The sequence below is a fragment of the Taudactylus pleione genome, unplaced genomic scaffold (genome assembly GCF_031769625.1).
Source record: "Taudactylus pleione unplaced genomic scaffold, aTauple2 ptg000366l, whole genome shotgun sequence".
NCBI lineage: Eukaryota > Metazoa > Chordata > Amphibia > Anura > Myobatrachidae > Taudactylus > Taudactylus pleione.
Window position 1 is genome coordinate 594,545 of NW_028284767.1, and position 14,366 is coordinate 608,910.

General features: G+C 39.1%; 1 protein-coding gene across 1 annotated transcript in view; it reads left to right on the plus strand.

Annotated features, from left to right (window-relative positions):
* Window positions 1–14,366, plus strand: part of LOC148508409 (sulfotransferase 2B1-like) — a 138,543-nt gene that overhangs the window by 68,599 nt on the left and 55,578 nt on the right. The window contains exon 2 of the mRNA XM_088444503.1: window positions 13,001–13,143. Coding sequence (XP_088300629.1) covers window positions 13,008–13,143 — 136 coding nt within the window. The 5' untranslated portion in view covers window positions 13,001–13,007. The remainder of the gene's footprint in view (window positions 1–13,000; window positions 13,144–14,366) is intronic.

The window sequence follows — 14,366 nt, forward strand, 5'->3', positions numbered from 1 at the left end:
AGAAACCATGAGAAAAAAATGTAATTCAAAGAAAGACAACTTAATCACAGTGACAGTTTCAGAACATTATTTATCACCTATTTTCAAGGGAAGGTCCTCTTCTTTCTGTCAGGCTTGCAATCCACTTGGAAATATAAATTCCGCAGAAACGTTATCATACTGCTCCATGAAGGAACCCTGCTGCAGAATGACAGCTTCTAGACTTGTAATTTGAATTAAACAAAGTGACTTCACTCTGATTGGTCAGAAAATGGGAAAGTCACCTTGATTGGAGCTGTTTGGTTAGAAGCAGCTAAACCCTTGATAGTTTCTGTCGTGGTCTCTTTATTTAAATACAATTTTATTTTATGGTGACTGTGGTACACTTATTTGTAAAAAATACTTACATGTGATATAGGTCTCAATGATTCTCTACCTTGAAATTCTCCACGTCAGCTTATGGTCCAAGAACCCCTGATTCCTCACTGTCTATGCTAGTCTAAGGCCTATTTTGATATAAAGCCAGATTGTGCAGTAGACAACAAGTGACTACATTTTTGCAGGAGCATAGAGAACCACACAACAAAATGTATCAAGTCATCTGAACCTGGTATTTAATAGTCCAAAGGTTTGTTTTAGCACACACCTAGTGTTCATATGTACCTCAATATATTTTTAGTCTGTGAATTTGACATAGGTGTCATTGGTCTGGTGTGACAGACATATCCTGAATCATTGGAAATGATACACAGATTACTATTTACATTTAGTTAATATATATTGCAGTTATCAGATGGTGAGAGCATATCTCCTCTCTCACCGGATATAGGAGTCATAGGGATTTATTTATTTGCCTTGACAAAGACCTTAATGGTAGAAACGCATTGGCAGCAGAGAGCGGTCACAGGATCCATCCAGAACCAGTGAGGGATAGATGAGGACTGATAGCTGAGGCTGAACCCGGGTCAAATACATCTTCCCAGTTATTATTACATGCATCTGTTTACCTGGATTCTGGTAGGAGGCCAACTTCACCTGTGATCATGATGTATTTGTTTTATTTTTAAGGGATGCTCATTATTCATCTAGAGCTTCTTTTGTGTATTGTATTGTATGTGCCTATGTTGTTCTCAATTTGTGCTTAAAATAAATGTGCCTTATATATTAAGTGCTCTTCATATAAGCATTTTATGCACATGGCATTAGCAATTTTGGAACAAGGTCTATTCAAATCATAATGAACTTATTGTTAGACCATCTGCACTAGATTTCTCTTCCTCCTTTTTTTTCATGTTACGGTATACATTGGTTATACCTCACCATTATTTGGAGACAAGAGGTCTAAAGACATCTTTGATACATATAAGCTAAGTATCTGTCGATCATTTGTTTTTAGCAGGCGCTACGGTGGGATACCTTACTTATTCTTTTTGCATATTTATTAAAGTGATGGGAGAGACGTCATACATCATGACGTCTCTCCCATGCAGGAGAAGAGCGGGCCGGGACTCGGGCAGCGCCGGTCGCGTCAGGAGCGGGGACCAGGTAAGTTGAATTTTTTTGGGTTCTTTGTGTGCGTGAGTGTAAGCCTGGCACTTACGGGGGGGGCACTGAAATAGGGAGTGTCCGCTACTGGGGCACTTTATGGGGGGGTGCCCGCTACTGTATTGGGGTGGCCACTACTGGGGGCAATTTATGGGGGGTGGCCACTAGTGGGAGCACTGTATAGGGGTGGCCACTACTGGGGGTCTACAACTGGGGGCACTGTATAGGGGACTACTACTGGGGGCTACTACTGGGGGCACAGTATAGGGGTGGCCACTACTGGGGGCACTGTATAGGGGGGTCTACAACTGGGGGCACTGTATAGGGGACTACTACTGGGGGCTACTACTGGGGGCACTGTATATGGGGGCTACTACTGGGGGCAATGTATAGGGGGACTACTACTAGGGGCAATGCAGCATAGGGGGGATTACTACTGGGGGCACTGTACAGGGGGGCTACTACTGGGGGCAATGCAGCATATTGGGGATTACTACTGGGGGATTACTACTGGGGGCACTGCATATGGGGGTAGGGGGCGCCAGTACATTACATTGCCAGGGGCACTTGGATCCCTAGATTTCATCTTCTACATCAAATGCTGATGTTGGTTGAATATCCTGTTGAGCTTCCCCGAAAGTCTTCTTGTTGTAGCTGCTTAGACAATTGTATAAAATATTGAACAGTCAAATCATGTTGTAATCTCAAATCAGTCTTTGGTTTAGTAACACATCTTGATTGTAGTTAAAAAAAAATTAATAATGAATAAGGAGAGATTGAGATAAGGCTCAGGTGTGATTCTATTACTATGAAGTACCAAATGTAGGCCTTCAAACAATGCCATTCCTGTCTCTTTTGTAAGTTTAAATCATTTATTTTTTAGAACACCATTGTGTGTAACTTTAATTCTATTCTCATCATTTCACTTATTTGAAAAACTTCCCCTGTAACTTTCAATAAAACTTACAGTAAGCAACTTATACCTTAGATACAAATTCCTCCAAAATCTCTTCTCTTAGCATTACAGAGCTATAAATTCAGTAAACTAACATGCTAACACTATATTTTAAAACATCCTGAAACCTTAACAAGAACATACTTTAATCCTCTTTTTAATCAACATACTTCAATCCTTTTTAATCGACATACTTCAATCCTTCTTTTTTTCTTCATTGGTAACTGAATAAAATCAATTATCAATAGTACTTTGAAAATGTTTTAGTACGTATCATATTCTCTACATTATTTATCAACCAAATTACATAAACATTCACATTTTCTCTTTATCTCTGGCTCGAGAATACCAGTTTGATTGTACAATGCTATTCATATTGTCTGCTCTTAAATGTACTAACCCATGAACAACCCCTATAAGGCTTGTAATAATTTCAATTCCACTCAAATACCCATTATCATCTTCTCTTGTAACAATGCTTTAATTTCCAAACATTGACCTCATTGTGAGAAGTATTTTCCTGATATTGTCTTAATTGGTCAAATGTTATATCCTTAAACAACATCAACTGAGTTTCTATAACTGGCTCATCATATGTACTTAAAATTTCCTTTCATACTACCCTGTCAGCTAATATGTTACCCATGAAAATAATATCAATCTCTTTAGTTTGTACCTAACACTTAATTACTGCACTTATTTTTAGTAAACATATTGCTTCTTTCAGTTCTTTAACTGTTTGTACATGTAAAATTGTAGTTCCCAGAAGCTATGTGGTAACCCCTATGCTTCCAATTGCTATAATCAATACTGTACATTACATTCAGCTAACTACGTTGAATGTGGTAGTCACTGTAATGCATTCCCTGTAACCAAAAAAACATTATGTATCTGTCTGTAACAGTCATCATCAGTAAAGAGAACTAAGTCATGATTATCTAATGAAATTTTCCATTACTGAAAAATATTTTTATATTTCATTATTGCAAACATGTTCATTGTCTTCCTTTTTCCTCATCATTAGTTATTATCAACCATATTCCCCCCCTGTTGAGGATAAAGAAGATCAATGTAGCACAATTGAAAATATTACATATGTAAGATTGATATGAGTCTAACATATTATCCCCCATCGAAAAAAATCTGGCTGTAGGAATATGTTTAAGTTGAGCATTATTAAATATCTGCATAACAGTATGTAAAACAAATAGATGCAATTCAACTTAACAATAAATGCCACCCTTTAAGGATATAAATGTCTTCGAGCTGGTGGAAAACAACGTCCTGTATATTTAAAATTATCAGTATAGAGTTGGATTTTGTCCCACTAAAATTTTAACTTGCTTCTGCAAAAAAAAAAAATTGCAGATTATTCATCGAATATTGTAAACTGTTTGTCTTTTTTTTTTTTTAGAATATTACCCGGCTTTTTTTAAAACACTAAGTAGATATAGCGTAACTACTAAAAAGTATATTTCATAACCTTCTTTTATTAGTACCCTGGCTGAGGTACAAAAGAAACCTATGTTGCAAGAATACAGACACAGTCTCATGCTCTGAGATAGTTAAAGCATTTCTTTGAAACAAAACTTTTTTTTTTCTTCTCCTCGGTGCAGCTTCTCGATCTGGGAGGGGTACACAGAGAGAGTTAAACTCACACTGACGCACTAGGTACACAGACAGACAGTTTCTCACTCTGAAAATATTGAAAGAACAAGTTAAACAGTTTGTCATTACAAAAGTTTACAATCCTGCTCTGAACATAGGAAGTATATAGGATCATATTTCTTACACTCTTCTAATATAGATGAAGTATCTACACTCTTCTCATCTCATTCCTAATACTCCACAGAAAGAGCATTCTCTTCCTATACAAACACTATAATACCTAGGTTTTCAAGACACATCCCTTCTTGATTGACATCCTACTTATATAATCGCTCTTATACTGTGCACTTTTCTGATTCTACCTCCATTCATAGCAAACTAATCTGCTCCTTTGGTTTTCAGTATCATCTGTATGCAGAGGATACTCAAATTTTCCCTATTCTCCCCAGATTTGTCACTAACTGCACTCATCTGTGTCACTGTATATCTCTCCACCATTACATCTTGGAATGTCATCTCGCCACCTCATAATTAATATATCCACAACAGAATTAATTATATATTTACCAGCCAATAGTAGTTACCATCCTGATATCTCTATAACTATTGACAACTTGACAACTCGAAAGAAACAGTTTGTCATAAAAAAGGCGCTAATTGTCATAAGTTCTCTTACATTGGAATGTATCATTAGTATCAAAGTTCGTCCAATTCTGTGATGTAAAAAATCCCTGTTGTAGAAATATATTGGACCAGTGTTCTTATAGATCAACAATTCTTCATTTAATGGTGCATTTCAAAGAAGAAAAGAGAAAAAAATCATAGTGTAACACGGTCCCGGGCAGCTAGGGTCCCCGAATATGGAGGATGGTAAATCAAATGGTGATCCAGCAGTACAAACAGAAAGGTCCTTTCTCACCACTGGCTTAACATGTTTCGGACGCTCTGGTCCTTCCTCAGAAGCCTAATGGTGAGTCTTCACAGCATGGTTTAAATACCCCATAAACCCCTCCCCTGGGGTGTGTCCATTCATTTTCCCGCACTTCCGCTAACCGGAAGTGCATCATCACGTGCGTCCCGCGAACCGGAAGTGCATCATCCAAAATGGCCGCGGCACTTCCGGTTTTGCGGACATCCTGCGTTCCATATATAGGAAGTGAACGATTGTAAACACCAACTCAGCATTCAGTTTCCATGGAGACAGGGGGAGTATAAGTTTCAAGAACGTTGATAGGCAATGTAATAGATATAAATAAAAATCCGTGGTAACGTCCATACATAATTCATTATTAGTCCATATAAAAAAGGAGAGAAAGAAAGGATATATCAAATTCAGACCGATTATACTTTTAAAAGCACATATTTAAATAAGATTTGGGACAACAAAATAAGGATAAAAATCAGCTGCATTTTAGGCTATAATTTAAAAGAATTAAAATGATAAAAAGCACTTAATTTCAAAATCCCCATTGAGGCCATTAGGTACCAAAGTATTTAATTTGTATATCCAACGCATCTCGGCTTGTGATAATCTCACACTCAAATCTTTTGACCTCCAAGAAAAAGAAAGTGCTTGTATACCCCAAAAAGTCTTAATACAACATTCATTTAGATTGTGTTTCTTTTTAAAATGCGCTGAAACAGTATGGGTATCCAACCCTTTTCTAATGTATATATGCTCAGAGAGGCGGACTTTCAGGCTCCTACTAGTCTTGCCTATATATACAAGTCCACATTGACATTCAAGAGCATAGACAACATTTTGCGTATGACAGGTTATAAATTCTTTAATGGGATATTTATGGCCATTAATAATAAAGTCACAAATTTTCCGGTCCCCTTTTACCGTTCTACACATTAGACAACTTCCGCAGCGATGAAAACCTCTAGAGCGGATACTAATACGTTTTTCATCCTCTAGACTACTCCTTACTAAATCTTTTAAAGAAGGAGCTCTCCTATAAATAAATTTGTGGTAATCAGGAATTTTGGTACCAATTACTGGATCATTCTTCAAAATAGACCAATTATCTTTAAAAATTCGCTCAACTTCCTTAAATTCAGAATGATATTGGCTAAAGAATGCCCACTCAAAATTATTATCTTTCTCGGGTTTCTTAATACTTGTCAAAAGACTCAATCTATCACACGTTTACACTTTCTTTCTTGCTCGTTCAATGGTCTTGGCATCATAACCCTTTTTAAGGAAACGATTTGCCATTTCAATAGTTTGAAAGTCACAAACATCTGTACAATTTCTTTTTACCCTTAAGAACTGGCTGAAAGGAATACCTTCTAGCCAATTCCTATGGTGCTGACTTGATCTTTCAATATAGCCATTAGAGTCTGTGGGCTTTCTATGATTTTTAGTATATATAGCACCTTCTTTAATATAAATATTTAAATCTAAAAACACAATTTCACTGCTACTTATACTAAAAGTAAACTTAATATTAAAATCATTCATATTTAATTTATCGCAGAAAATGGAGAGTTCATTTTCTGAACCTCTCCAAATAAAAAGAACATCATCTATATATCTCATCCAGGATACCAGGCCCGCCCCCAGTCGTTCATCTTGCCAAATGTTTTGTTCCTCCCAGAATGCCATAAAGAGGTTGGCATAGTTGGGGGCGAACCTGGTACCCATAGCAGTCCCGATTTGTTGTAAAAAATAAATATGTTCCATTAAAATAAAAATAATAATTTTTTAAAATGAATAAAATACTTTCTAGTATAAAATTCTTTAAATCGGAAGAATAATCGGTCTGATCTAAAAAATATGATGTAGCTTGTAACCCTTTTTCAGGTTTAATAATAGTATATAAAGTACTAACATCAGCACTGACCAAAAATGAATCATCTTCCCACTGTAAATTCATTAATTTGTTTAATGCATCATTTGTATCTTTTAGGAACGCTCTAGTATTTTTCACTATAGGTTGAAGAAGCGAATCAATAAAAGCGGATAGGTTAGAAGTTATACTATTAACGCCTGATATTATTGGCCTTCGGCAACATATTGGCCTTCGGCAACATATATATTGTTGGTGTGGATGGACATTTGATATTAATAAAGTCAGATTCTGATTTTGTAATAACTTGACAACTCGACAATCAACGCCACTTCACAAGCTCGCTACCTAGGTGTCATCCTTGACTCTGAACTGTCCTTTGTTCCTCACATTCAATCTGTCTCTAAATCCTTTCACATACATCTAAAAAACATAGCCAAAATTCGACCATATCTTACGCAAGACAATGCAACAAATCTAACACATGCAGTCATTATTTCCAGCATTAAAAGTCCCTTAAGCATGTAATCATGTTGAATCCTTTATGATTATCAGCAACTGTCTCAAACATTTCTTATTTAGTTTGGTATAGCGTAGCATTAAACATTTGGCTTATGGTCGTTAATAACATCAACACTATTTATCTAAAAAATCACATTTCTCATTAGCTGTTTCCAAACTTTCTCTATTGGTTTATGTAACAATGATAATGTAATAAATCTATAAGCCTTTATAGTTATCTTGCTTTTGTAAACTCTGTCTTTTGTCTGGGACATTCTGAACTTCTAAGCACTCTTTCTTCTTTTTGGCTCCAATAAAGTAAAATAGCCTGTACTGTTGTTCAGATACTATGACAGCGTTTTGTTTCACAGATACTAAACACTATTTTAGAGATTTTAAGAATATTTTTTAAACATTACTGACACAATTATAGAAATAGCAATAGCAGCTGCAGCCTGCCATTGTGTTCCCAACAACATACATTTGTTTAAGAAAGTGTAGAGTTTAAAGACATGAATTACGCAAGCGCGCGGGCTGATCTCTGCATTTAATTTAGAATGACTTATACCAATTATGTAAACATTACAAATTCACACTTTACACTGCGCTTTTTATTTCCATCCACTGGAATATACATTTTATCATCTCTTGTCATTTTAACACTCACCATAGAAATGCACATAGTCAGAATAAGCTTTCTATGATCACCTGTTTTTCTCCAAACAAATACCAGCACATTATTAAAGTATTACCTCTTGCGACACGTCTGTCTGTCAAAAAATAGGTACATCTCCACATTTCATACATTCATAATTCATACATTCTTCACTATACAAATATTAAATAAACCTTGACTTGTGAGTGATCAGTTCACTGTCTAAACTTATTAAAGCATCTTAATACAGTTACCTCTATTTTTAGCAATATTACTTAAATGCAACAACACACAATATAAAATCATCTCTGAGTTCAACTTTAGCTACATCCCCTCGTCAAGTGGTCACCCATTTCCTCTCATTCTTACATAATATCTCGGAGTACAGAAACATACATAGATATACACATAATGTATATATATAATTAATTCTGATACTCATGAAGATTTTGGAGATAGGATGTCCCAGCTGCTGGCCAGACAGCAGGTACAGCCACTCCTCTCCCATTGTTGAGGTAGTGAGGAAACCTGTCAGGTGCACAGGTAGATGATGGATGTCGTAAAGCCATAAGCAAGTGCCTCCAGCTGTTTAAGTTACCTTTAACCAGGTGTTGTTCCATAATAAGTAATATACTCCAATCCAGTATACTTAAGAATTTGTAATTTTATTAATTAATTAAATAAATAGATCTAGCCCTTTTAACTGGGACATATTCTCCCAGGGTTAATGCAGCAGTCAACCCCGATTGACATTATCACACAGTGCTTATACATTATTACAATATTCAAGTAATACACCCCCCTTATACACCCACTAACATTATCAGATAGACAAAGCTTGTTCTTGCTAGCTCCTCCTTGGCAATCAGAACCGAAACTGAATTCCTTTAAGAGATACTCATTGCTTGCTGCATCCCCATATTTAGTCTGAATGTTGTTCTCAACACAAGGATACATGTATGGGCATACTCTCGTTCACTATGTTAGATAAACAGTTTTCCTTGGGAGCGGCCTTAAAAACCACACTAATTTCCATTTAAATGTGAGTTTGGACAGAGAAACAAAATGGACGTACAAATGCCCTAATATATTTCATGTACTGCTTCATTATACAGCATAAAGCATATGTAAATATGGAATTATGTAAATTAGTCTTTGACAGTGGTGTCTCTCTTTCCGGCCGACACAAGCCTGCAGAGGTGCAAAGACCTGCTGGTGGAAACACTGTCAGCTGAAGCGGAACGTGACATGTCAACAGCTCCTTCTTCATTTTCTCCAGCAACTGGGGCTGCCAGGAAAAAACTTAGGTATCCTAAGCAACCCGCTGGCGGTGATGCAGGGCAGGCAGGACCAAGTTTGGACATCTGGTCCGGACTGAAGGACGTGCCAACAATTTCTGACATGTCTACTTTCACTGCATATGATACTGTCACCATTGACAGAATGGTGGAGGATTACATCGGTGACAGCATCCAAGTAGGCATGTCAGACAGTCCGTACATGTACTGGCAGGAAAAAGAGGCAATTTGGAGGTCCCTGTACAAACTGGCTCTATTTTACCTGAGTTGCCCCCCCCTCCAGTGTGTACTCCGAAAGAGTGTTTAGTGCAGCCGGGAACCTTGTCAGCAAAAGGCATAGGAGGTTGCTTCCACAAAATGTGGAGAAGATGATGTTCATAAAAATGAATTATCAACTCTTCCAGGGAGACCAGCCTCCAGAACGTACTGAGGGACCTGTGGTGGTGGATTCCAGTGGGGACGAATTAATACTCTGTGAGGATGAGGATGTACACAACACTGAAGAGGGTGAGGAATCGGTGGATGAAGAGGATGAGGACGACATCTTGCCTCCGTAGAGCCAGTTTGTGCAGGGACAGATTAATTGACAGCTTGTTTTGTGGGGGCCCAAACGAACCAATCATTTCAGCCACAGTTGTGTGGCAGACCCTGGCGCTGAAATGATTGGTTTGTTAAAGTGTGCATGTCCTGTTTATACAACATAAGGGTGGGTGGGAGGGCCCAAGGACAATTCCATCTTGCACCTCTTTTTTTTCTTTGCATTATGTACTTTTTGGGGCCTAGTTTTACAAACTGCCATCCTGTCTGCCACTGCAGTGTCACTCCTAGATGGGCCATGTGTTTGTGCCGCCCACTCGTGTCGCTTAGCATAGTCATCCAGCTACCTCAGTGCAACCTTTTGGACATAAAAACACTATTGTGAGGTGTGAGGTGTTCAGAATAGGCTGGAAATGAGTGGAAATTAAGGGTATTGAGGTTAATAATAGCATAGGAGCAGAAAAACCCACAAATTCTGTGATTTTAGCTGTTTTTATGCTTTTTTTAAAAAAAAATACAGATCCAAAACACAAAACCCAGAACCCAAAACATGGAAGGGTGGTTTTGGCAAAACCAATCCAGATCCAAAACATGAAGAAAGATTCAGATCCAAAACCAAAACACGAAAAGTGGCCGGTGCACACCCCTACATCAAACTAGCTTGACCAGTATTAGGGATATGTGGGTGCCACTGCCCAACAAACAGAAATTGAATGTCTGAAATCACTGCAGGAGTGACTTATATCGGATCCAAATAACATGAGATCCGATGCCGGATCACATTTTGCCTCATTTTGGAATCCAAAATGGCAGGGAGATCCAAGTTCCAGCTTGATTCACTCGGATTGGGTATGTTCGGGTGGGTTTGGTTTCCTGGAAACTAAACCCGCTCATCTGTTATTAGAAATACTTCCTACAGTATATAATACAATATCATATAGTAGAATATATATTATTATAGATAGCTAAGGTCAAATGTAATAAGGTGAGAGTTTAGAAAATGTGAGAGTTTAGAAGTGAACTCTCCCATTGGTCGAGTTTTATCTTCAAAATGGGAAAACAGCTGGATGAGAGTTTAATCCGTGAGAATTTTTTGAGGCTAAAAACATTCAAGTTTGCATGTTTTTGGACTCTATTACATTGACTGAGTGTAAAAAGTGTGAGAGTTTATTTCTAAACTCTCACATTTTCTAAACTCTCACCTTATTACATTTGGCCCATAGATTTTATAAAGGGTGGTTCAATAAATAAGGTAACAAGACCACTCGTTGGGTAAATTTATTCAACTTGTACATATAAGTATCATCAATAGTGTTGCCTTGGTACAGATTTTTTTCCACAAATAGTAGTCTCCATACTTGTCTAAGCATTTGCTCCAATGGTACACCAAGGCAGCTATCATGGCATAGAAGATATCAGTGTCAAGCACCGGAAGCCAGGACATGATGGCTTGCAGAACTTCACTGTCTTGTGAATCGCCTTCCACCCAGGTGTTTCTACAATGGGCCAAGGAGATGTAAATCACTTGGTGCCAGGTCAGGGCTTTTGAAAGGATGGTCCAGTACCTCCTAATGGTAGCAACGTAACAACTCATGCATGCAATTAGCTGAGTGTGGCCTCCAGCAATATGACACCTGTTTGCAGCAACCCAGGTAGTGATAAATTGCCCTTCGCATGCTGCTCAATGTGTCACAATACCAGACAGCATTCTCAGTATCTCCCTTGATGAGGAAATTAACAAGAAGCACTACCCTATGTTCCCAAAACACGGTCACCATGACCTTCTTTGCTGATGGAGTTGCCTTGAATTTCTTTGTAGGAGGGGATGATGCATGTTTCCATGTCATGGATGCTTGCTTCTTCTCCGGTGTCACATGATGCACACACGGTTCATAGCCGATAACAATACACTAAGGAACTGCACTCCCTCCTCATGGTGCTGCATCCAGTGCACAAGAGACATTTCCATCCTATTGGTTTTGAGAACTTCTGTGAGTTGCTTCGGTACCAAGCGTGAACACTCTTTCCTTTACCCTAGTTGCTCATGCACAGTACGCACTGAGATGTTCAATTAATCAGCAATATCACTTACTCGAATGCGTCTGTCCTCTTGAATCAGACCTTCAATACAAATTGTCATCTGTGGTGTCCTGCTGTTATCAAAGGCAGCGCACCAAACACAAACCTGTTTCCATGACATAAAGTTATCATCGAATACCTCGACAAGTTGGTGATGAATTTGAGCTGCTGATTTGCCCTTTAGATGCAATAATCTTATCAAATTATGCATCTCAATGGTTGATCATGTTTCCGCCAGCCACGCCATCTTGCAAATGATGTTGGGACAGTATGACTGATATGAGGTGCAGTCTAATGGCCATGAGGGAAGCAGGGGTCTACTGTACATGCTCTGGCCTGGTGGGAATTTAGAATGAAATAGAGAACATTACCAGGGGCGCCGAGAGGGGGGGGAGCGGGTACAGATTACCCGGGCCCAGGCTTCCTGAGGGGCCCGGCGGGGGCCCGGGTCCGGCGCCGCTCCCCCTCCCTCACAGCAGCCCAGCACACAGCGTGTGCTGAGCTGCAGTGGAGACAGCTCGTGGCTGCTGAGCAGCAGCCACAGCAGTCTCCTATGCCTGTGGGGGGGAGCGATCACACTGATCGCGCCCCCCCCTGGCTTTGAGCAGGGCTGAGGGGGCACAGAGCACCCCCCGCCACTTCGCGGCGCTGCATATCTTTTTTTTTTCGGGAAGGGGGCGTGGCCATGCCTCCCGCGATTAGGCCATGCCCCCTATTACCCGGGCCCGCCGCGGCTCTCAGTGGGCCTGAACATTACACACGCAAGAGGCCTTGTTACCTTGCTTATTGAACCACCATCATATTATTTCAATTTGCATTATTTGAATCATTACTAAGTTTGTTTACTGGGTTGATTCTTACCTACACAGCTTTTTAAAAGTGAGTACTCCCCAAGCATCAGACACTCAGATAATCCCCTGACACAAGTTTGATATGGACGGAAGTTACAATAAGTAGTTATTCACAAAACCTATTAATGTTTAACAGAAAAATATTTTCCAGTTTTGCAATAAATTGGACCTAATATCTCATGTGTTGTTCCCATAAGGTGAAAAATGTCTGAGAAGCACACTGATTATAAGGGAGTACGCTTTGCTTATTTGCCAACCACTGTAGAAGATCTCACATTTGTGGAAAATGAATTTCAAACCCAGGATAACGACATCTTTAACATCACGCATGCAAAATCAGGTAAGAATTAATTGTCTCTCTGCACAAGCTTTGAACAAAAATATGTATTGTTTGCTAAAAAGTATATTACTGATATTTTTTTACACAAACAAGCACAACATGAAGTGGTATAGTCCTCTTGGGCGCAGATGTACAGATATGTCCACATACTGTATATCTAGCCTCCTTGTGTGTTAAACAGCCCTGAATACGATGCACAAGCTGCTCCTGCTGATTAAAATGACATGCGGCATGCCTATATTCTGTGTGCGACTGCGTCTGTATCTGCATGAAACACTCCACGTTACAGAGTCATAGCCGCTGACACTGCAATGTAGCATTTCACATGCCGCATATCATTTTAATCAGCAGAAACCGCTTGTGAATCCTATTCACATTGTTGTGTGTGAAAGACGTATTTGAAGGGAAAAAGTTGCATGAAAAGATCCTTGATGCTACAAAGCCACACAGCGCTCATGCGTTATGTGTAATGCGCACGGAAGATGGATGTATGTGAACACATCTGTACCATAAAAATAAAATTCAGTTATTGGTGTTTATATTCAGCTATAACTGTATATACATTGGTCAGTAATTTATGTATGTGTGTGTATCTGTATATGTGTACATATTATATACATGCTTACCTACCTTTAGGCTGTCCCTTCCGGGAGGGGACAGCCAGGTCTGCTCTCTGAACACAGCAAGTGGGCGGAGCGGGGGGCGTCGCGGATCAATTGCATCATCATGGCTCCGCCCCCCGCAGTGCAGAGCCGGTAATACAGGTAGGGGGCTTATATTACGCGATTTAATGTGAATCGCATCATCTGATCCCCCGGACTGCATAGTAAGTGGCCTATATATAGGCATGATAAGCCAGCTCTCCACAATAATAATAAGATAGCCCTGGTACCTTCTGTGGTACAACATACTATATATGCAAGGAAGCAGTAGCCCTCATGGGTCTTGTACTGAATATTAGCACAACAACTAGTTAGTGAATGAATGGCGACACTCAGGTAATCACAAGCTGAACAGGTAGGTAAATCACCAACGTTTTGATGCTTTATTCACATAATTTTCAGGGTATAACAAGAACAATACAAACTGACTCACCTTATAAACCACCACTACACCGTGCACAATGCCGGCATCCAATCCAGGAAACAGCCACCCACTAATGACATCATCACTGGGAGAATGTCACCATAACAACACTATATCAAATATAAAACGTGTACCTG